The following is a 25114-nucleotide window of genomic DNA, read 5'->3' on the forward strand; positions in this document are numbered from 1 at the left end:
GTTTGTAAATAAGATATTTTGCATGCAAGATTGGTAATTCGTCCATCAAGATTGTCATTTCCAATAAAACATCTTCACCAGAAATTGCAGTATTTGGAATATAAATTCTGGTCCACGTAACAGAGGAGTTCTAGAACTCTCCTAGTAACTGAATAGTCATAAAAAAGCACTCAGTAGTTTCTATTCGATATTTGCAAAAGTTCATTTGTCACCATCAATGAAGTCAATCTGTTTTGCAAAAATTTGTCTGTGACAATAATTTTACGCATACATCTAGAATTTCAGCTAATCTAGTTTGTCTCCCAACTGCATTTCTTTGACAGGATGAAAGACTTTATTTTTCCACTTGTTATCATTCATTGTGCACACTAACTGCCTCAGCCAAATTTCAAGTTTCCATGAGATTCTTGTTTCTTATATTTCATTAAATCGTTATAAATAAATTTTAGATTCTTTTTCATTATAAGGAAGTTTTATATGGTGCCAAGAGCATATTGTTTCCATTCTTAATATCACTTTTCATTCTTTTTTTCCTCCAGAGATCTGAAGTTCTTGAATTATTAGTATTATTTGCTTTACTTTATTCAAACTGAATAATAATACGTGTGCACCCCACCCCCAAATGTTTAATAAGTAGAAATTTGTTTGATTGCAAGCTAGTATAGGAATGAAAATCATTAATACCACTTAAATTCAATCTATTCTGTGCTAAAGATTATTCAGCTGATGATGTACTTATATTTACATATAGTCAAGGCTTAAATAACAACCTTGCCAAAACATTTTGATAGATTTACCAGTGTCCATCAATTTTGATTTTCTCTATTTGAATATCTGTATGCTTTAAACTTATTAAAGATTTGTTTATAAACCGTATTTTGCCACAGGCCATCTTCATTTAGCATAGATCGCTTTATCAGAGAAGTGTGTTCACAGCGAATAAAAGAATAGAAATGAATCATATTTAAGCCTTTTCTTAAAGACATTAGTGATTTCTTATTCAAATGAAGAGAAGATATGATACTTTACCAAGCTTCTATTTGTTTCCAAATTAAATGCAACCTGTGTTAGAAAGATTCTTCCACGTTTTTTGGTATTGTAAGAGCTGGTAGAAAGACCACACAATAACCAAATTTATAATTTAAAAACAAAAATTAAAAGTTATAAAATCTGACATCAGAATTCTTGCCCAAAATAAAAACAATTTTAGATATTAAAACGTTTTCTGGCTGGAAAAAAAAAACAACAACTCAACACTATGTGCATGTAATTGTGTCTTACCGTCCGTACTCGCTTGTAAAACGAGTCAAACTGCAAACTGCACAGACACAGATCTGCCGTCGTACAGTGCACCACAAGATCTGTGTCTGTGCATTTTTGTTGCGAATAATCGGTAGAAAAACATGCAACATAGACCCTGATCGGCAGGCGCATTATGCTACGGAGGATTATGATCTTTGTTTTTGGAAGTTTGACTCGACTTATAAGAGACTAAAGACGATACTTTTAGTATTGACATCTAAATAAATATATATGGTCTTAATGCACGAACACTGAATTGCAGTTTTAATGATTCCGCTTTCTTTCACCCCCACCAACATTCAAGATTAACTTGCACAATTAGCAATTTTTCAGTCATATTGCTACGATGTCTGCAGTGTGACAGTTTATAGTGATGTCTAGCACTGGGGCATCATGTCGCAAACATGTAACATGATGTCCCACCCATTCACATTATACTGACACCAGGCCGACCAGTCCTGACACTAACCTCTTAATGCTGAGCGCCAAGCGAGGCACCTGGTAGCACCATTTTTGTAAGTCTTTGGTATGCCTCGGCCGAGGATCGAACCCACGACCTTCCGCTTCCGAGGCGGACGCTCTAACCACTAGGCCAACGGAGCGGTCACATTTAGCACTACTGTACAGATTTTCTATACCGACAGATATTTCGAGATTCCCAAGATTTTTACTTGTCTAATTGATTCATAGATAGAGTGCGTGTCGACCTTTAATGTTTATTAAAACGGATTGTACATTAGAGGATTCCAAAGCATTCGGAGGAAGAAAATACACCTGAGCTCACGAGGGTTGTAGATGGAGAGGATTCATTAAAATGTCTTAGATATGTTTGGATTGGAGTTTTCATTATTATATTCATGGAAACACCACATACTGCAGGAGTTCAAAAATCAAGATTTTTGTATATCTCAACTAATTAACTACAAGCTATTTATTTTCGATCACTTCCTTCGTTTAGAACGCAAATATTTTAAACATTTTTCTGTAAAGATTTAAAGGGAGAAAAAAAAATAGAAAAATTGATTTAATGAGTTTGTGATTCTTAATTAGACTTTAGGGTCTTGGATTTGAAGATTAGATGACGTTTTTTGGTGAGTCAGCGGTTAAGCGTATATTGTAACAGTAAAATTATTATTGACTTTTAACGTTCTAGAATCCTTAAATAAAAAAAATAAAAATATATTCCGGTATAGAATATTGATAAGGTCATGCAGAACTTTTCGAAGCACCATGGTCAAACAAATGGCGTAAGACTATTTTTGCTTACAAAAACACGGCGTACTCAGATGCTAATGGCCATGTAACCAAATTTTGATTTGAGATTTTAGAAGTTTTCAGTGCAGTACCTATGTTGGTTGTATATCAGCTGATTGTAAATAGTAGAAAGGAACGAGGGTATTAATCGAATCACCATCTTGGTTTGACAAAAAAATCAAATCGTAAAAACTGATTGCGCTCGAAAGGATGTGTTTCGTACAATCTCTATTTTGTTTTGTACATACAACCAGAAAACCGCTACACAAGTATAAACGGGTATGTTCAAATAAGGGTAACGCATGATTACTTACAGACAAATATATCTTCATCGACAAAACGAGTTTTATTACTTTCGCCGCTATGAATCGTTAGCACAACAAAACAGGTCCATCGACGTCATTCATTGTTTTGGCGGTCAGGGTCGCAAGCCCGTCGGCCACTGCCAAAACAATTAATCCGCGAGAATATATATTAGTATAATTCAATATCCGAAGCATGTGTTCTAAAATTATAAGTACCGAACAACCGATTCTCTCGATCGATCGATCTCGATCTCGACATACTTCCATGCATATGATTCATTTATTTAATTCTGAAAACGCACTTCATACCGCACCCAACATTTCGATATACCTTTTCGACGAAAAAAAGGGTCGCCTTTAATAATAGTCGTCCAACGTAACAAAATAAGCCAGCTCAAACGTACTAGGTCCAAATATCACATGACCATTTTTTTGTATGCCGATAAATTGAAATGACTAGTTTCCAAAATGAAAATAACAAAATTTAATGGAAAGGATTATTATGTATATTTAAAAAAAAAAAAAAAAAAAAAAAAAGTTTTACTTTACAAATTGCTCGTGAACATACTGTTCTCGCGTGTTTAATTTCATGTTTAAACTAACGTCAGCAAATCTAATGGTAATAACCCCATCGTAAATTATGAGACACTTACGGCAGTTATTTAGTGCCTTCTTCCTTCTATTTAATTGCATATGTCCCATCGGTACATGTGATGTCGACAATTTAAAACCATCCAAGTCTCGCGTCGCAATATCAGACGCATTCTAACCAGGTGGAATTAGCCTATTTATGTGAAAATTACAAATCTTTATTTATTTACTTTTAGAATTTATTTGATGCCGGATGAGAGACGATACCTGCAATCAAAGTTCAAAAAGAAAACATGCAATCCCAAATTTGAGGAGAGTTATGTTTTTCAGGTAAGTGTATGGGTGCGAAATACGGTTCATTATTCATTGCTTATAAAGTCATCTAAAATTAGAGATTGTACGAATCTTTATTTCCGCGACATTCTAGGCGTTGGATATTACTGTTGTTTAATAATAGCAAAGATTTCATGGGTTATTTGATACAAAACAGAAAAAGGAAACCAAAAGCAAAAATTATGCCAATGTTACAGGATTTCCTCTCATAAGTCATGCTGTGATGGAAAGGTCTTTAAATATATTTTTTAAAGTGTGCATGTCCTTATTTATCTCCTTTTCTGTTTTTGTTTTTGAATGCACTAGGAATTAGAGGTGTGCGGTATTACAGGTAGACCGGTTTACCTTGGTATTTTTTGCCGGTGGTATGTAGGTAGGTATTCTTTCTCAGTACCATTACTTGGATCGTTTTCTTCATAAAGGTGTGTGCGAAAATTCCCTAGTAATCTGTATACGAAAATAATGATATTAAAAATGTTTTCATTTTTCATAAGAAAATAATTCTAAAAATTATTAATGTTTTTACAAAATAGTTATATTTGTCACAAGTTTAATTTCGACTTAAATATATATTTATATTTATGAACTTTTAATGACATGCATAACACGGCACGTATGCCAACAATGCGGCGAATCGGATGTTGTGAAAGATATTCGCGCTAAATACAATGATAGAAAAAAATTTCAGATTAAAATAATATAAAAAATGACATTGTTTAAATGTATTTACTATTGTATGCTGACTTGTTCAGTACATGTGTTCCTTTGTAAGACTGAGAATCATCTTTAGACTGGCAAGACAGCAGTTGTTTTCAGTTTGAATTTTACGTAATTTCTCAAGTCTACTGAGTATGTTCCCCTTTGTTGAGTTTTATGTTTACTGGCCCTCTCAAATAAATATCTTTCAGGGTGTTGGCATCCAACTTCAAGTTTCCCCTGCCTATTATATCAGTTGTGTAGCTAGTAAACTCCATTAGTATTCAGTATCAATATATCCTACTTATCTACAAGCTTTTTCATGTGAGCACAGTATCCTTTACTGTGTGTAATTTATAGTGTACGCTTAATAATGCCACTTTAGTTGCAGATTTTATATGACAAAGTATGAATCAATTAACATACACATAGCAAATTCATCTACTAAAATGTACTGACCATTTAAGTGGGGACGGGCTGTGATTGTCTTTCGAGCCGACATATGTTATTTTCCTTTATCTATAGGATATTTTTTTTAAATCTAATAATATGGATGTAATATGTTTTATTTGTTATAACGCAGGGCAAGATATATTTCCAGCTATTTGAGAGCCGGAAGTTACAAAAAGATTTATTTTTAAAACATCCCAAACCCAAGCCATACAAATTTAAATTGTTGGATCCTAATATAATTTCGGTACAATGTGGTACGTGTCACGGAATGTTCAGAAATACTGCGGTATACTGCAGTACAAAATGTTTAATTGTACCAAACTCTGTTAGGAATATTATATTACCATCCATCTCCCTGGCCATTATTTATATTTTCCTACACCACTGTGTGGAATTTACAAACTGTTGCTTTTCACATACTGTTAATTAATCACACCCCCACCAACCCCCCCATATATATATATATATATATATATATATATATATATATATATATATATATATATATATATATATATATATATATATATATATATATATATATATATATATATATATATATATATATATATATATATATATATATATATATATATAGGGGTGTTGGGGGGGGGGTGATTACTTGACAGTATGTGAAAAGCATCCGGAGTTTGCGAGTTAAGAAGTTGTTTTGATTTATTTTGCACCCTAGAATGTGTTATTACTTGAAAGAAAAACATACCTTTATTAGTTATTGAAAATCTGTATTTTAGCCTGACTATAATCTGTGAAAATTCTGCTGCATCTTCTGAATATTGCTTGCACTGCAATTATCTCTCCTTGTATTTAAAACTCCGTCTGACTTAGTTGTCCTTCTACTTAGATGTCCGTCTGACTTAGCTGTCATTCTACTTAAATGTCCGCCAGTCAGCTCATCTCTTAACATACTTTGCAGGCATTTCTTGTACTATATAATCTTAAATTCATTTTCAATCGTCAACATGTTATACACAGCTTAGTATAGATAATGTTTTTCTTCTCGAATACGTGGAATTCATCGAATTTTATTTTATTGTTTTAAATGGATTTATTTTTTCAAACTGCTGCGTGAAAGCTGTTCGTATTTTCTTTTAAATATGACCCAATTATGTAGTTCTGCCTGTCCTACTGAAATAAACGTTAACAATAATGTATTATTAAAACTATTCATTCTCCTCTATTATTATCCTCTGCTCAATAGACTTAAATCTTCATGTTCAACCCATAATTTACACTGGGTTAAGGATGTGTAATAAAGAGTATCCACATTCAATCGTATTGATTTTCCTATCTGGAAATTGCAACTAATTAATGCCTTGAGAATTGTAGGATCCTAAACATAAATTGTCAAGTCGTGTTTGGAGAACTGATGTCCCTAGACGACAGGATCGAAAAATGAATTTCATGCAAAGAAATACAGTGTAATGCCGTAATTTGTCTTGAATAACGAACGTCGATCTGTTGACAGCTAAGAGATTGACTGGCCATTGCATAATAAGCCGACTTGATCTGTGTGCACTGTCGCAAGCTGTTAGCATATGGGTTAGTCTAATATACGAGCAGATACGGTAAAATAGATCTATTGCATGTCATTATACCGAGTTTTTCGATACTCCATCTAAGGACATAAGGTTGTGTCTGAACCTGTCCAACGATTCATGTTTGCACATAGTACTTAATTTATGTCCTTTTACATAAAGACTAAGGAAATAAATTTCCGCTTATTTCAGTTATAGGTTGGACTATATCGTTGTTCTCCTTGAGATAGCTGTCCGGGACAAAATGAGATCAACTTATATTTTCATTTCGAAACGAATTCGGTATTGCGGTTAATAGTGAAACTTCCGGCAATCGGAAGATTCATGTGGTTAAGACTACTGCTGGTGTTCACATAGGGGCAACAAGCTGTACTAATCCATCTCCTTTTCCTCTTCTTCATTTTCAACCAAAGCAAATTAAAGATTTTAGACTGGAGAAACTTAATGATTTCCTACTGTCCCGGCGTTCTTTAGGGGCGAGCCTTAAAATGTGATAATGTTCTGAGAATGTTCATACTTTAATTTCAGGTGTCCAACAGAAATATTAATGATCGTATACTAAAGTTTTCCGTATTTGATGTGGACCGACACAAGAAGCATAACGTTATCGGTCACGCCCTCTATCCTTTACGTGACCATGACTGTGATAGCAATGAGCGTCTCGTAGTTTGGCGAGATTTGGAAAGAGAAGTTTTCGAGGTAAGAACTGTACATGAATCGAAGCACTGAATTCATGCTCGTATCCTTGTTTATATTAAATTCGAGTAAGTGAATAAACAGAAGAAAGTTTTATTGAGTACTTAAGAAGCAGGTCATTGTGATCTGGTTTATAAGAGTAATGTAAACGTAGTGGTCATGGATATTACTGTCAACTTTAAGCTGGGTCACACTTCCTCAAAAATGAAAAAGAAAAATAATATTGTGGAACTTTAATTTTGTGGCATAATCCAAATTCAAATGCAAGTATTATATTTTGGTATTAACGGAGACTGTTAGATGTTGCTTACAGAGTATGGCAGATTTCCTCGGAATCCAATGAGAGTGCATGGGGTTCTTGTAAAAATAAGATGTCAAATCTGAAAAGACGTAAATTCATAGTTTGGTTACACTTTGATGACTGCGACTGTTCAGCACACAAAAAAGAGGACATTGATTCCCCAAAATTCAATGTTAATTCAAGTTATTGGTAATTTAAAAAAAAAAACGAGATTGTGGATGTAACTGTGCACAGTAAAGTTCGCGAAAAATTTACGAGATCGTAGATGTAACTGTGCACAGTAAAGTTCGCGAAAAATTTACGAGATCGTAGATATAACTGTGCACAGTAAAGTTTGCGAGAATCTACATTAAAGGCCAGTGCATCTTCGCTAGCCAAGGTTCCGAAAACCCTATGTAGATAGGGTTATCACAACCTTGGCTACCGAAGATCAGGCCAGTGTGGCATTTTACATAAATAGCAGCGTTGGAGATTGCGATTCAATGTACTAATGCTTACATTTATGTAAAATTATAATATCAAGGTTGCTTTCAAGTTCTGATTCAACCTAGAATTTGTAGTAATTATTCAGATTTTACAAACATATTAAATAACACCCTACGATATTCGATAAATTTAACACGAGTCTCGATCACGCATTTCCGATTATCAACCGTTTAAAATCTCTTACAAGCTGGGTCCAACTGCAAACAACACATATCCTGATCGGCTGCCGCATCATGCGCAGGTATATCAGTGTCTTTGCTGTTTTTTCTATCGATTACTTCTAATTAATTGCATAGACCCAGATCAGCCGGCGCATTATGCTACGACAAACCTGGGTCTATGAAGTTTGCAGTTGGCTCTTACTCATACGCAAGTATATACGGTAGTATAGGCGTGGAAGAGGTCTTTATGAATACGCTCTTGAAAAGTTAAAATGTCAAGTCGTTCTGGTTGGCATATACCAGTGATAACCGTTGTAGCCAATACCATCCTGTCTCTGTACTATTTTATCTATCTAGTAACGTCTTTTGGTAATTCCTCCAAAAACTCGTGTTTATGAACAATTGGGCACAAATTTAAACGCATGAATTTTTTTCTCCTGGAAGTAGTATACAGGAATATTGTCCAACTCAACTGGCGTACAATCGTCTGTAAACTTATAATTTGAAGAAACATAAATTGTATGGTTTGTCCATCTGCAGCAAAGAGGATAAATTGTAAACATTTGTCCTTCCGCAGACAACAGGCAAGCAGAAGGGAGAGCTCACGGTGTCCTTGACGTACAACAACCATTTAGAGCGAATAACAGTGGGGATTTTCGAGGGACGCGCCTTCGTTGCCGAAGGCAGCAATTCTATCGGTAAGATGTTCATCTCAGAATTTGAAAATGAAAATTTTAACATGACCTTGTAATACTGATTTTTCGATTGAATGCGAATTATTTGACGATTTTTGCACTCAAGCCAATCAACAATGCCATATTCAATAACAGTTGTGGAAATCCGCTTTCGTATCTAGGTCCATATTTGTTGTAGTTAAAACGCTGTAAAACAAAATCATAGAATGATTATTTTGATTTTTCCTGACGTTGCTGTGCTGAACATATATTCAGATTTCTTTCAGGCCTTTTGTTTGAAAGAACGAGATATTTTTGAGTGTAATATCCTTTCAACATTAACTGCACATTCGCACAGTCGCTCTTCGAAATTGAATGTAAAGGGTAAAGGGAAATAACTCCGAAAATGCCACATGTTGCAAACACGATGCAGTAGAATGACATTAAGTGAAGAACGACTCCAAGGCTGTGAGAACTTACAATCTGTGTAGGAAGGGTCTCACACTAAACGTACACTTATATTTTATACAAAAAGATACTGAATCATATATATATATATATATATATATATATATATATATATATATATATATATATATATATATATATATATATATATATATATATATATATATATATATATATATATATATATATATATACACACACACACACACACACACTCATCCATGTTAAACTGTAACCATATGCTTCGTGTGACCTCACATGCATTTTAACCGTTTTAACAAAACTCTGAAATAGCTGTCAGCAAAAACAAGAAATATCCTTTTGTTGTAACGAAAACAAAAATATTGGAAAGTGCTATATTTGTACTCTGTAAAAGATAGTTCTATATTTATGAACATTATGTCGGTACATTCCCTCAGAATATTCCCTTTGCACATCTACACACCTCTCGGTCTGAATCTCCAATTATTCAACGCCATTTGTATTTACTTTTTGGGCATACTTTGTTCATACCCCAGAAAACTGCACTGCCATCTGCATGGCGGCTTTCGAATCGACTGTCCCTCTGCGAATTTCTCATAACGGGGTTCAGCTAAATATCATGTTTTAGCTAAATCATGGCTGTATTGAGTATATGACAAAGTTTAGATGACGTACCTCTTCAGGAAGTCTGTCACGACAGCGGATTTATGCGCAGGTACCTTGTCATGTAAACGTTTTATAGTATCTCGGCTACATGTGAGCGGTATAGTCTTCCATAAGTTTTGGCAACAATCTGGAGGCAAATAAACATTCAGTGTGAACAGAAGAGTCAAGTACAGGTACCTGGACGACAGGGCATTATGCGTTAAAAAATAAAGCACTATAACACTATCTTGACACATAAATAAAGCGTATAACACTATCATGACACATAAATAAAGCGGATAATACTATCTTGACTGTTCGACTATGTCGAACGTGTTATGGTTTCCGCTCATTTTTTCCATACCAAACTTTATTTATTTTTCTTAAAGTGGGTTCCGTAAAGTGAATCCAAGTTTCTTCACCGGCAGCCATCTCATTCAAACGTCTTTTGTCACTCTTTTCATATTTATAAAATATATATTTGTCTAATTCATCTTGAGTCTGTTTTTGATCACCAGTCAACAAATGTGGGACCCATTTTGCTCAAAACTTTTACCTTCAGTTGAGTATACTATATATTAAAAACAGCTTACGAATTAATACCCCTGATAATAGTAATATCTTCATCAGCAGAAACTTCCAACTCACCAATCTCAAACAACTGTCTTCCAGAACGAATCATCTTTCAATGATTCGCAACCATATTAAAAACGATGAAACTACCTCAGAAGTGTAGCATATGACAGAGAATTGTATTCTTAAACTTTTCCAAGTCGATTTTGATATCAAAGAGCAGGGCCGGATCGGGGGGGGGGGGGGGGGGGCAGGATGTCTGGATTCCTCCACCACCCGCTAAAAGAAAAGTATACACACAAACGTAAAATCACTTGTCACTGGAAGTTTGACCATTCTTGCCCACATTTATTGGTTATGATGCACATGTTGGCTAAACAGACGCATAGACTTTTGTTTTGGTGCGATTTTGAGGAAAGTTGGGGCCCTTTAGAAATTTTGGACAGCCCGAAACAATTGACCTGATTCAGCCCTAAAGAGTATCCTAAGAGAGACTGAATTTTATAGTACTGTATGCTCTTAGCTAATCAGCAGAATTGTCCCCTTTCTCCAACACTTTCAGGTCACTGTAATTTACCTGTTTTACATCACACTCATATATGTGCAGGTGTCTAACGTACTGCACGTGCAGCTACATATCAGTTTATAGAATCTGTTATTTGTTGATCGACGTTAAATTTATTGACAGGTTCAAAGAAACAAAAAAGTAAAAATAAAATATTCATAACTTTTCAAATAACCCTCGTAGAAACGACTCTTAAAAAGTAATACATACATGGATTTTATACGTTTTTATCATAGTCTTCAACGTGATAATATAAAAAAAATAATTTCTGCTCCTAAAACAAATTATTAAAATATTGGCTAAAATTGTATAGTGAAGAGTGACAGCATGTTATACAGTAGCTTACCATACCACGTTAAGCTCCTTTGACCTTACGAACGTTGCGTTGATGGATTTTTTTAAACTGAAAGTTTCCTAAATTTGAGTACTAAAATCAAATTTGCAAGATGGTTTGGGTTTTTTTAATGACACTTTGAGCACACCATTTTGCTATAGTCCTACAATGTAAGACATTGAACATGTTGTTTTTGTTTTAGTGCTATGTCTTACTATTCAAATAACGGCCTTGTATAGCTTGTTCCGATGTCAACACTCTTCCATTTTCGTATTTTCATGTTTTGTTCATATATTTTTGAATTCGTTGCAATGCGAAGGTAGTCGAGGTATGCCGAAGTATATTTGTGTAGGTTCATGTGGTGGATATGTTTCTTGAACGAAACGAAACGTTACTTACAGTTCCAATAGACATAATATATTTTTTATTCGTTTCGTTAGAGAATAATATTTCAGCTTAACCCGATTTCGACATTATCTTTTTCATCGCTTTCCAGCCAACTGAAATGTAGGCCAACGAAACTTGAAAACAGGTCCATTTATTTTGTGAGAATTTGAATTAATAGAGAAAAGACATCAGAGTAAGTAAAGTCTGGCAAAAATATTATAACTGTACTTTGTAGAAAAGCGTCGTTATTGGTTGTCAGTTGTATGTGATATTCCTGATAATTTTACTTTCGATACACTGTTAGTCGACATCAAAACACGCTACACAGCGCCGTTAGTTGGGCATTAAGACCCATCACCCACCCACCCAACAAACATATCGGGTGATGTGTCTTACGTTGTATGACTACATTTTGCTATAGCATGCCTTTCCAATGCGCACATTGCGACAGCTGACTCATACAGACGTAAGCACGACATCGCGACAGTCATCCTGGTCTGGCATACGTGCGAAATTGTCACAACCGACTCAGAGTGTCCAGGGCGATACTGTACTAACTTAGCTACCACGACTCCCTCTAATTCGCCGGGTTTATATTTTCTGGATAGGTTCTCTAATTCTTTAGTAGACATTTTCTCCTTTTGCAAAAGAACGTGTATCGATGGCAAGCTTGATGAAAACATGTGTAGAAGGATTGTAACGAAACATTTAGTGTGTCTTCTAGTAGTCTTGTAATACGTGTCTCTTTGTGAATTAAGATTTTTTTAAAAATTCCATCATTATTACATACCCATTGTTTGCAACTACTTATGTTTTTACATTCATCAGTATCACATTTTAACATTAAATAAAGTTTGCATACATGTTAAGCTGATGTGATCTCGAGTTAAATAAAGAACTAGAATGCAGAGATTTTAATGGATCGTCATTTGCAATGAAGCTGTTTGTTGGTTATTTTGGGATTGAACACCATTTCTCAGCGCACGATAGACTATACATGGCAGTCAGCATAGCTGGTTGAGGAAGAACCTGGGGAAACCCCCGGCAAGGACCACTGACCCACATGAAGCTACTAGCAAGTTTTTCCACATACCCTCATTGGCCAAGCCCGATACTCGAACCAACGCGGACAGAGGTGAGATGTTAGCAAGCGGTTTAGACCACTTGGCTACCAGGATCCCCGAGACTTGTTCATCCTACTCTAAATTTTAAAGACATTACCAGAATGATAAAGATCTCATCATCTGAATATAAGATTTCCATGTGAAACTGCAACTCGTAGTTCTTAACAAGATCTCATTATATGAATTTCATGTTCCCATATGAAACTGCTACTCGTAATTCAAGACAAGATCTCATTATTTGAATTTCATATTCTTATTGTTACTAGTATATGCTCTTAAAATAAGAAACAGAAACTGAAGACAACAAGCTTTGTACAATTTAACCCAAATAATGTATTTCCCTAGAATACAAAATAGAAAATTAGAAAAAAGAACTTGCGGTATTGCGAATTCAATCCAAATTATAATCCAAGAATTAAAAACACAAGTCCTTTCCATGAAGAGTTCTAAGTGAATCTCGGTTCAAATCCTGATGAAATTCAAGATGAAAGTCGAAGACGTCTTTAATAACCTACGAAGTGTAGATGTGTCAACATTCACTTGTTGAATCACAGAAAATATTATTCCAGTTTTTAATTCCGTATAAATTCCAGTGAATTGTATTGTCCGAGAATTATATCAGAGCACTTCTGTATTTCCAAGAAAAATAATCACTTCAATTCAATAATTTGAAGAAGAAAAAAAATCCGCCCAAACTGATCACAACATAATACACATTAACATGTCAAGTGTTTTAAGCCCAGCTGACAAATCTTTATGAAAGCATCAGTTATACAACTAATTAAGACGGAAAACGGATTCCCGGATGAGTGTCAAAAGTTCACTCTTCTGGAAAAAAAAAAGTTTGTTACCAATTGGCAAATGATAAATATCACGTAGTCCAGGTATGAACTTGACTCAACTTAATGATTCTTACTCTGAGAAAGATATAATAAATTTTATAAAAAGTTGTTTACCAAAACTGTCACTGATTTTGGAACAAGTTCAACAACTAGATACAGTGTTTTCATTACCCATAGCATATAACGAAAAAAGAAAATTAAAAAAATATTAAAAATTAACAAACAAATTAAATCAAATTAAATATTCATAACACTATGTAAAAGTGCAACTCGTACACCAAAACAAGATCTAATTATTTGAATTTCCGACTTACATGTGAAACTGCGATTCGTAGCTCAAAACAAGATCTAATTACTTGAATTTCAGATTCCTATGTGAAAGTGCAACTCGTAGTTCAAAACAAAACGATAAAATCAAAGAAAACCGAAGTAGTCAAGAAGACGGAAGACCCCGTGTTTAATGAATCCTTTACGTTCAAACTTCCCATGGCATCGCTGGATACTGCAAACATAACCGTCACTGCTATGCAACACCAAAGTGGTTACAAAGGTTTGTATGGTACAGACTATTGACATCATTTCTTATATCTGTATTCGTCATTCATGTACAAATGTCGTTCTATGCGGGCATACATTGCTACATGCTAAAGCTCATATAAAAAGGATATTATTTTGAACTTCTGAGTTGGAAGTCTGATTCTTAAGAAACCTAAAACATACTTTTTTATAATTTTACCTAACCATTTTCACAGAGAGTAAACAATCGGCATACGTATATGATATAACTGTCTATAATGTATATCGATTACAATTAAATAATTACGTACTTAAACTATACTTGTAGAAATAGCTATGATACAGGTTAGATGCTCAATGTCCAGGTTCAAGTACGGGATCCCAAATTTCTGAGCTTGAATCTGTGACTGTTTTCACTCATATCCAGTCGAAAGTGATGTTTCAAAGGTAAAATTGTGTTTTAGACTGGTTAACACTAAACTTTCAAGCTTAGAGATCATATAACTCTTGACTTTAGGATGCAGTCTAATTTTATATGTTGATCATCAGAAAGAACTTGACTGTTGTAAAGTCACCTTTGATTTACTGAGACTATAGTAACAGCCATACACGTCTTGAAGGCGTTCAACACCGATTGTTTCAATAACGGATGCAATTTTTTTTAGACTTTGATTCTGCATACCTCTTAAATGGCAACTGTTCACTTTATTTGGATTCTCACGCATCCATATTCATTTGAAAGGCCATTATTGACGCTCCGAGAAGTACGTACGGCAAAATCGATGTTGAAGTATGTGGACATTTTTGAACGAGATCTATTATAAGGTGTCATCTAGTACAATTCGGATTGAATTTCGTGCGTTGTGATGTAACAAGGAAAGCTACGTATGTTGATAAATGTATTCGTGCTGCCCATATTGGGATGATTTGACTCGACTTGCACTTTCTTGACCCAGTTTAGTAGATGGCCACCATTGCAAAAGTGCATAGCGATAGATAATTTGGAAGTTTCTTGATAACAGTTAAGGTGCACACCATTCAATAATCAGGAGTGAATATGCTTTAATCAAGCAAAATTAATAATATTTTTATTTTAAAAAAACAATTCGTATTTAATTTAACATGACCTGTATGATTTTTTAAAATTAAAGCTTGATCTTAGACTCACTGTCAGACTTTTACCATCTCCAGTCAGTATTTTGTGGTCTGAGGTTTCGGTTGCTATGCGAATTTGGTGATTTCTTAAGGCACTTCATCCTAGTTTTTACGTTCATCGGACACATATTTCAGTACGACTTAAGATGATAATGTTCAACGTACAGAGGTGCATAAAAATTACAATTGATGTGCATGAATTAGACAATCGATGTACATGAATGATAAAATCGATGTACATGAATTTTAAAATCGATATACATGAATGAGACAATTCATGTACATGAATGATATAATCGATGTACATGAATGATAAAATCGATGTACATGAATGATAAAATCGATGTATATGAATGACACAATCGATGTACATGAATAAGAGTCTTACTATAAGTATCGATAGCATATGTGCAGTGATAAATACAACTATTTTGCGCCTCTGCATTTCCGGATTTGAAATCTGGATCGGGCATTTAATATGGCTCTCGAAAGCCTGTCTTTACCACGTTCTAAAATACACGAGTTTCATTGGTCTTGATGACAATATTCTTTTCCATTTTTATAAACATTTCAATAATACTTTAAATCAGTATATTTCATATGAAAAGAAATACCATTAGAAGCTTTGGATTTCTTATAAAATATTAAGCGAATGTCTAGACAAAGCAATCTCCGTTGGCAATATGCTAATCGATCGTTCCGTGTGGAATTTATGTTTGTTAATATCGCAAACAATACCATACACTGTCAATTGTACCATCGAAAACACTTTCGATGTGTTTCTGAACCCGTACAACTGACCTTATATGAGCTGTTACATCAGTTTCATCAATTTTTAAATATTTGTTTCAGATAAAGTTATCGGACGAGTGACAATTGGATCATTCATGTTTGCTCGTGGCAAAGAGCTTCAACACTGGAACGAAATGGTTAGCAATCAAAGGGAACAGATTACCTACTGGCACACACTTGCTTGAAGAATAAACTTGCTCTGCTAACTGCTCACAAGCTATCTAAGAAGAAAGTTCTAGATGAACAAATGCCAAACCATTAAAAGACACTGAATTTTCAGGGGCACAGGAGATAGCATTTCTTTGGACTAATGCTCACACGGAGTGCCTTTCCAGTTCCTATTCTTAGAGCCATACGAAAATGGCAAATTTCAAAAAGAAATATTCAACCAGAAAGAAAAAAAATATTAGTATTAAGAAAATCCACCATTCTCACAAAATATTGTAAGTTGTTTTAGTTTTGTCACTGGATGTTTCTGTCTTTGAACTCTCTTTCTGATTTTCATAAGTGTAATGGAGTAAAGGTAAGCTTTGAACTCTCGTGCTAAATTTCACAATTGAAACTGCCTAAAGATAAACTTTGGGTTGTTCTGAATTAAATGAATGTCATGTTCTGAAGTAATTATATTTGATTTACCATGACATTGAAGAGGAATTTAGCACTAGCAAATAGTTGCTACGGGCGTATTGCTTAAGTAAATCAATTGACTTTTTGCGTGATATTAAAGTGAAATTCCTTGAGAATGACATCAGTTAGAGCTCTGCCAGTTTAAATGTAGTGTTTTAAATGGTTTAGAAACGCCATATGTGCAATGATAATTAACTGTGTCCAAGTTTCATTCCGCTAATATGCATTTACCTTTGCATTTTGTATCCTAATTCACGCCCGTTTTTAACTCAGCGAGTTGTATATATTGTAATGTGTGCCAGAAGCAGTACCGGTAACATTTACGTAATGGAAAACAATGTGATAATGTCATACATAATCTTTTTATTTTTCCCTTCCTCTTCTAATTCACTGCCAAATATTGCTTACATTTTATTTTGCATTATACACTGCATTATCGACATAATTAAAGATAAGTAACTGATGTAACGAACGGTTGCGACCTTTTTGTCTCCACCGGCTGAGTGAGTCCTCCTTTTATAATGAACTCTAATGACAAATAAGAACAGACAAACTAGTGAATGTTTTAATTTAGGTTCGTACCCTGCAAATTATAAAGCCAAACAAACCAAGAAGAATGTTCACAGATGCATTCCCTTAATATATAATAATGGTGATTGTCAGTTTAACGTTTTCTTGATTGGTTATCTATCATTAGATGTATGTATGTATGTATGTATGTATGGTCGATTATTTATCAGGCCATTCAGCAATCTGTCGGCCTACATATGAGCTATACTTTTGTATGCCATTCTTTCCATTTCACATTCTAAGTAGATAATATGAGTGAGTACTGGACCAAAATTTAAATATGATTTTGACAAATGCAATGCCCAAGCACAAAAAAACAAAACAAAAGCGACTGAATGATTAATTCAAATGTCAGTTATTTCAACTACTTAACTGTTTGACAAGAACGCAAAAGTATCATCATTCCTGGACCATTCTAATTACTACTACATAAAACACACAGATATTCCTAGACTCCAAAATTAATCGATCACATTCTCAACTACTGAATAAAAACATAAACACCACTGTGTTCCTGGACCTTGATACTGGACAACGATTTTACAATTGGATTTTCAGAGATGCGCAGCAGAACTTTTCTGTATCTGACTACTGAAATACTACTACTCTATCGCGATATTTGAAACAGGACTAACAGATTAATTCAGATTCTAGCTATCCTCATTTGCTTACATGCCAATCCATCCTCTTCTATCTGTCTTTCCGTACATGACGTGCCGAGCAACAAGGCCTGCACGTGCATGACTGAGCTATTCATTGATATATGTATGTATGGCAATTGTCCATGATATCAATAACTTGACTGTAGTAGGAACTGCATATAGTGCAGTTGTCCCTGTTTCTAATATACCAGCGAAAGTATTGCATGACTTATGTGAGAAATTTACAATACATTACTCTTTTATACTGAAACACATTCAGACAAACTTTCATAACTGAGAAATTATATCACTATTTTACGCCGAACACACAGACAATATTCGTAGGATCACAGAGAGTATTCGTAACATCACAAACACACAGACAGTATCCATAACATCACAAACGCAAAGACAGTATCCGTTGTATCACAAACACACAGAGAGTATTCGTAACATCACAAACACAGACAGTATCCGTTGCATCACAAACACACAGACAGTATTTGTAACATCACAAACACACAGAAAGTATTCATAACATCATACACACAGACAGCATCTTTAATATCACAAAGACAAAGATAGTATCCGTTGCATCACAAACACACAGACAGTATTCGTAACATCACAAACATAAAGACAGTATCCGTTGCATCACAAACACACAGACAGTATTTGTAACATCACAAACACACAGACAGTATTCATAATATCAAAAACACACAGACAGCATCCATAACATCACAAACACACAGACAGTATTCATAATATCAAAAACACACCGACAGCATCCATAACATCACAAACACACAGACAGTATTCATAATATCAAAAACACACAGAAAGCATCCATAACATCATAAACTCACATACAGTATTCGTAATATCATAAACATTGATATTTGAGAAAATTAAATTGGACACAATAAGATAATGAAACATAAACTGACAAACACAACACACCGACAGCTGATAAAAAATTTATCCAGTATAGTGTGCATGCATGCAGGCAGAAAAATTAATAGGAAATACCGACAAAGTAACTGAATTCAGTTGAATAATACTTGGTTTTCGAAACCAAGGCTGTTGGATGGAATTCTACTTCTATAAAAGTATTTTACATATATAATTGCGTACCACCTTAGTACCTAATGCTGGGCACATAAAAAGCAAATCAATAAAAGACCTCTCCATTTGTAAAGTTCCAAACTTTTTAACACAAACCTCGAAAAATGGCGTATGACCAGGGCCGTAGAGAGCGATCACAGGCCCTGGGGTAAGAAACACCTGGGCCTCCCCTAATTCTTGTTCAAACAAAAAATTTCCTTTATAAAATTACAAAGTGTTGTTCGGCCCGGGCACCCTTACGGGCTCTGGCCCTGGCCCTCGGGGTATATCCCCGGTTGCCCCCCCCCCCTCCCCATTGTCGGCTCTGTGTGTGATAAAGCGTCACACAGAATCCAGTGTATGACCAAATATAATAAAATGAGAAGATTAAAAACAAAATATGATAAAGCATGACATACAATCTCTTGTACGAAAAATGAAAAACGGGTACAAATTTCGATATTTTAGTGTATGAAAAAGATCCACAAAAGGATATGTGATATCCTTTGTGGGTGTTAAGTGCCTTTTCTCCTATGTACTATACCCAGGAGCAGACGCTTTAGTAGTCCGATAAATCAGCCCCCCCCCCCCGGCCCAAATTTGTGATGATATTAATGGACGATATACGGGTACGATGTCACCTTTTTTTTATTAAACTGTTATTTCTCTGCATGTAAATATTTCCGGAACACACCTGCGTACACTTTAGACACTTACCGGTATTTGGTAATAGCCATATCTAGCGCGATGTTCAAAATGGCCACAGGACAGAGGGTTGTGCTATTCCACGTATATTTATAAGTCTCCTAACAGGATTTGATTCAGAAATAGTATAAGAATATCACCAAAGGAACCCTTCAGCCGACGGTAGCTCAACAGCCGGTAAGTATACAAAATATACATCGATGTTTGCAGACAAGAATATCTGCAGAATTTTGCAGGTTTTAATGAATAAGTGATTATCACAGGTGCGGGGCTGGTTTATCGGCCTAAGGCTTTAGGTATTGCAGTGGGAATATTCATAAGACTTCGGAAATTTTTTTTTCACATTTAAAGATTCAGTAGCAATAAATAATATTGAAATTTCTATAGGGCAATAAATCAAAATATGAAGACTTCTAAACTTGGTTAACCTATTCCAAAACGTGTTGAAAAGCTAGTACGTGCTCTGTAATGGTGTATCTAAGCAAGTAAAGAATTCAGACTTATAGATAGGCAAAGTGAAAACAGAAACATCACTGAAAGAGTTTAAATGTATGAATAATCAACTGTAAACAGCATCATCACTAAAGGAATATGAGAACTGTAAATAGAATCGTCATTAAAAGGCTTTAAGATTCTGTCAGATTGTATGGTGGTAGCAACTAAGTTTGATCTTGTTATAGCAGAACTTGTACATGAACAGCTTTGACAAATCAAACACAGACGCACCAGCGTAAATGAGTTCCGTCTACTTTAGCTTGGAATTTTTGCTGTGTACGGTAACGAATCCGCCAACGAATATCTTATGTGACTCAATTTCCGTGTGGGCAATCAACCCTTGAAGATTTTTGTTATTCGCTTTCCCCAAAATTAGTTTTCACAAATTTTTAATGGTTTTTCCAAATACAGCATTGTTCACCAGCTTGAAAAAGTCCTATTCCAATTGGTTCGAGACCGCCGTTCGCAGATTCGTATTCATCCACATACGTTGGTGAAATCTCAGCAAATTTTAAACACACGCATTCCCAACCGTAGAAAAAACCCGCTTGATATATTCAGTAAACTTTTCCGCGTGGAAGCTTTGCTTCTCTTCCACAATCGCACACAGCAGCAGAGAGGGTGAACAGACTCTAACTGACTCACCCTCGAATTGCAAAATTAAGCCTTCCTGAAAATCGCAACAAAAAAAAAACTCGCCGGGCGGTGTGGGGGGGGGGTGCTGCGGTGACTGGGTGCCGAGTATTAGACTTCGCCCTCTCTGCTGCTATAATTAAATAAAATTATATCAAATTATGGCACCAGCGTTGGAGTCTCATACAGCTAGCTTAGCTCGAGAACGACTAGAGGCAATTAAGAAATTTCTTCCTCTTCGTGATTCTGTTAGACAAAAACTACAAGAACATAAGAATCTCAAGTTGAATTCGCAGAAAGTGCAGAACAATTGTTTAGACCTGTTACAAAAGTTACTGAAGGAGTCACAACGGCCATTAGGGATGATCTTCTTCCAGTATCAAAACAAACCGCTGAGCAAACTTCAAAAATAGCAGAAAGAACTAAAAAAAAACAAAAATATTTTACGAAAACTTCAAACTGATATAGTTGTAGTTCAGCTTACTTCTGTAGGTGAAGAAATACTTGAGAATATTCGTACTGACATCGCTGACGTGAAAAAAGAACTTGCGCCTAAACCTAAAGTAAGAAAAGAAAATAATGAACTGATTAGTACATTTAGAGAAGATGTTGTTGAAGAACTCAGAGAATAAGTTAAAGAGAAATATTTTTCTTCTGCTGCATTTGATAGTTTTCCTCAAAAGTCTAAATTTTAAAACCTAAGTACGCTAACATAAATACTGATAGTTATTTTAAATGGCTATGTCGCGTGTATTATAACAAACCCCAGGATAGAAATGATGATGAAGTATACATTGAATATATTAACGACATAAATAAAAAAATTTTGGAGTCACAACTTCAACAAAAACAAAGACTACAGCCCCCCCCCCCCCCCCGCAGGAACCTTCATATCAACTTCCTCCACCGCAGCAACAATTAGAAGAACAACAATCTTCGTCACCGCGGCAAAAGTTGAAAGGTCTCAAGGGCTACTTAAAAAAGCAAAAGTAGACAGATCACCCTTAAGACTATTTTAAAAAAGCGCAGAAACAACAAGTGAGGAAGAAGGAGCAAGTGGTCTTACTCCATGCCCTAACAATATTCTTTCTGACGTGCAGCGACTAGAAGTTCTCATAGAAGGAAAACGTAATAATTCTCCAGAAATAATTAATGAAGCAGCTAATATTTGTCGACGATTATTTCAAGGCGGTATCATGGATATTAATGTTTATCGATCTCTTATTGATGAAATCGTTGATGACTACTACAGTGATTGGATAAATGAATAATAAATAAGATGACCATACACAACACTCAATGTAGATCTGCAATGGTCAGAGTAGTAAACTCACGATTGCCCGTTTACAGTGCGATTTATGGAGATGGACTCGGCGATGTTTTTCAGGGATTATTAAAAAGATTGGCTCCAAAAGCGGCACCAATCGCAAAACAATTTTCAATGAAAGCTATTGACGTTGTCGTGAAAAAGATGCTGGTGCAATCAGAGACGTTGCTGGTAAAGCATTCTCGGCAATCAAAGATAGACTAGCACGATTAATACGCAGACCACAAGTAGTCCGACCACAACCAGTGAAATTATCAAGCACTGAAGTGATGCCTGCAAATGTCAGTAAAATAATAAATCAAGCCGCAAATCAAAAATTGGCAGAGTAGGCTGGTGAAGCAGAAAAAAAATATTGCTTCAAGTTTGATAGCAGGAAGCGGAGTTTCCCGAAGGAATCCTCGTGTGTTTGGCAAACCTACGCGACCATGATTTAGATCAACGCGGTTATGTTACAATGTTAAAACGGATATCCGACACAGCATTCGACGTGGACGCACCCGTTCTCAAGGATGAATTGGTACGTGATTATCAGTTTTATTCTTATGACGCACGACTACCCGATCAACGTGGAAAGATTGATTTACAAGTCCATAATACAAGTAGATACTTTCTAACCGCTGAAGCTTTTATTAAGGTAGAATGTGAAATTATAAAAACAGACGATACTGTATATGCAGATGATGTTAGAATTAGTTTTTTCAATAACGACATCATGGCGTTGTTTGACAGCGCTACATACTCGATTGATGGAAACAACATCGAGACAATTCAGAAGGACGTAGACATTGCCCCAACAATAATAGGTTTAGCAAGATACTCTGATGGTTATACAAAATCAGCCGGCCCCCCAATGATGTTTGTGAAGGACACTTCCGACCATCCTAGCGACATACAGTATAATATAAGACGACCAAGACACAATGCCAATAACGCTGACGCTGATGTGTGGCCTGTGGTTCATGGTGCTACTTCAGAATTCAACCTAGGATTTTTAACGTGCCGAGCAATGTTGGGACGTGGTCGTAGAGGCTTTTCATGTGCTATTCCACACTATATATATTTGGATTTTGTAGAGGTGTTAGAAAAGTTATCTTTGGAGCTAAACACACAGTTACTCTTGTGAAAAAGGCTACCGACAACGACGCTATCTGGAGACCTATTGCTGATGCTGGTGGGTAATACTGACAAAACTTTCGTTCTGGATGCCAGTAATGACTCCAACGATCGACGAAGAACCGCGACTACTGTCTTTTATGTACTCATTGCTGTCATGGTTGACAGTAACCACGGATGGTATGCAAACTAACATCACCGGGCAGTTAACATGGCATATAGCTTCTTAAGCAAGATTTTTCTGCGCCGAGATATATATTTGTTCCTTTTCAGAATTATAATCGAGTAAACTCACAAACTCACTCCCATATTTACTTGATGCTGCTAAACAACTAGAAATAACAATTTTAGAGGTGTTTTTATGCGAGATCAACTACCACAACGACCAAACAATATTGAACCGGTATTATTTATCTCGATAACAGCACTGGACCTAAACCTCATTAGGTAGCATACGCAATTGATCCCCGTGGAATTGTTTATTTCGATTCGTATGGGTTAGCTCCACCGCAGGAATTTATGCACTTTGTCTTTGCGTACAAAGTCGGGCACAAAGTGCCAATCTGGAACTCAACGCTACCAACACAAACACTAATCGATCCACCAATATGCGGCCGTTAAGCAATTGCTGTACTTGACACTATATCAGCGATGCCGTCGTTGCCACCTCATAAAGTCGTATCTAATTATACAAGTCAACAGTTTTGAGAAATCATTGATTTAGATCAGAAAGAAAATAATAATGGTAGATATTTACGGAAGATCCCGCGGTGATACTACTAAGAGGAAAAAAAGGTTCGATGAAATAGGTTTGTCAAATTACGCGACTAAAGACGAACTCGCTGACATTATGAACCTCTCTGGAGTTGACCGAGATGAGGTTGTTGTTTTTCAGGATAAATACGGTGTTTTGAAAAAGAGCAATATCAAATGGAATGATATAATTCGTAGAGTTCTCAATGCTACCACGGATAACATCCCTGTGTTTACTGACGGCGGTAGAATCAGAGACTCAATTATATCGTTTATAACCGTCGGAGAGGATATTGCAAGAAGCGTTGCTAATCGTTTGAAGAATACCGGTGACACAATGACAGGTGAACTCAGCATGAACGGAAATAAAATAGTCGTGCTAAGAGATCCAACATCCGACGAAGATGCCGCAACAAAAAACATGTAAACGTCAACTATAGCACGGTTGATGGTAAATTATCCACGTTGCGGGCCGAGTACGACGTTCATGTAAATATGTTTACAAATCTCCGTAGAAACTTTAGAAAAATTAATGAAACCGCAGAGGAATTCTTTGGTACCCCGTTGACCGCTGAAGTGAAACTCTCTAATGTCAAGACGAGCATTGAAACGATTAAAAATACACTAGATGTCGTAAGGGGAATTCCTGATATCGTTAACAAAATTAATCTGATTAAAATTTCCCACAAACAGATCACCAATATAGTATACACGATATCATCAGGACTCTCAACATGGTCACAGCAAAATAATGCTATAAAACATACCGCGGAAGTCACTGGTGTGTACAGGTTGTCTGTGTTCAGCGCTGAAAATTTAGTATATACACAACATATCCGTGGCGGAATTCAACCGATAAGATTTCCGGGGTTGTGTTAAATAGCGGGAACGAAAAAACGTTTATACTAGAAGCAGCTGATAAGAAATTAACCGCAACATCTTACTGCTGGTG

General features: G+C 35.6%; 1 protein-coding gene across 3 annotated transcripts in view; it reads left to right on the plus strand.

Annotated features, from left to right (window-relative positions):
- The window catches only part of LOC149803744 (synaptotagmin-15-like), a 319482-nt gene extending 302196 nt beyond the window's left edge, over positions 1–17286 (plus strand). For all 3 annotated transcript variants that reach the window (XM_089953500.1, XM_089953501.1, XM_089953503.1), the window contains 5 exons: positions 3689–3782; positions 7019–7189; positions 8712–8832; positions 14096–14278; positions 16252–17286. In XM_089953500.1, the coding sequence (XP_089809626.1) occupies positions 3689–3782; positions 7019–7189; positions 8712–8832; positions 14096–14278; positions 16252–16376 (694 nt within the window). In that variant the 3' untranslated portion in view covers positions 16377–17286. The remainder of the gene's footprint in view (positions 1–3688; positions 3783–7018; positions 7190–8711; positions 8833–14095; positions 14279–16251) is intronic.
- The last annotated feature ends 7828 nt before the right edge of the window (positions 17287–25114 follow it).

Source organism: Sinohyriopsis cumingii, chromosome 3 (assembly GCF_028554795.1).
Source record: "Sinohyriopsis cumingii isolate HCF-2022 chromosome 3, ASM2855479v2, whole genome shotgun sequence".
Classification (NCBI taxonomy): Eukaryota; Metazoa; Mollusca; class Bivalvia; order Unionida; family Unionidae; genus Sinohyriopsis; species Sinohyriopsis cumingii.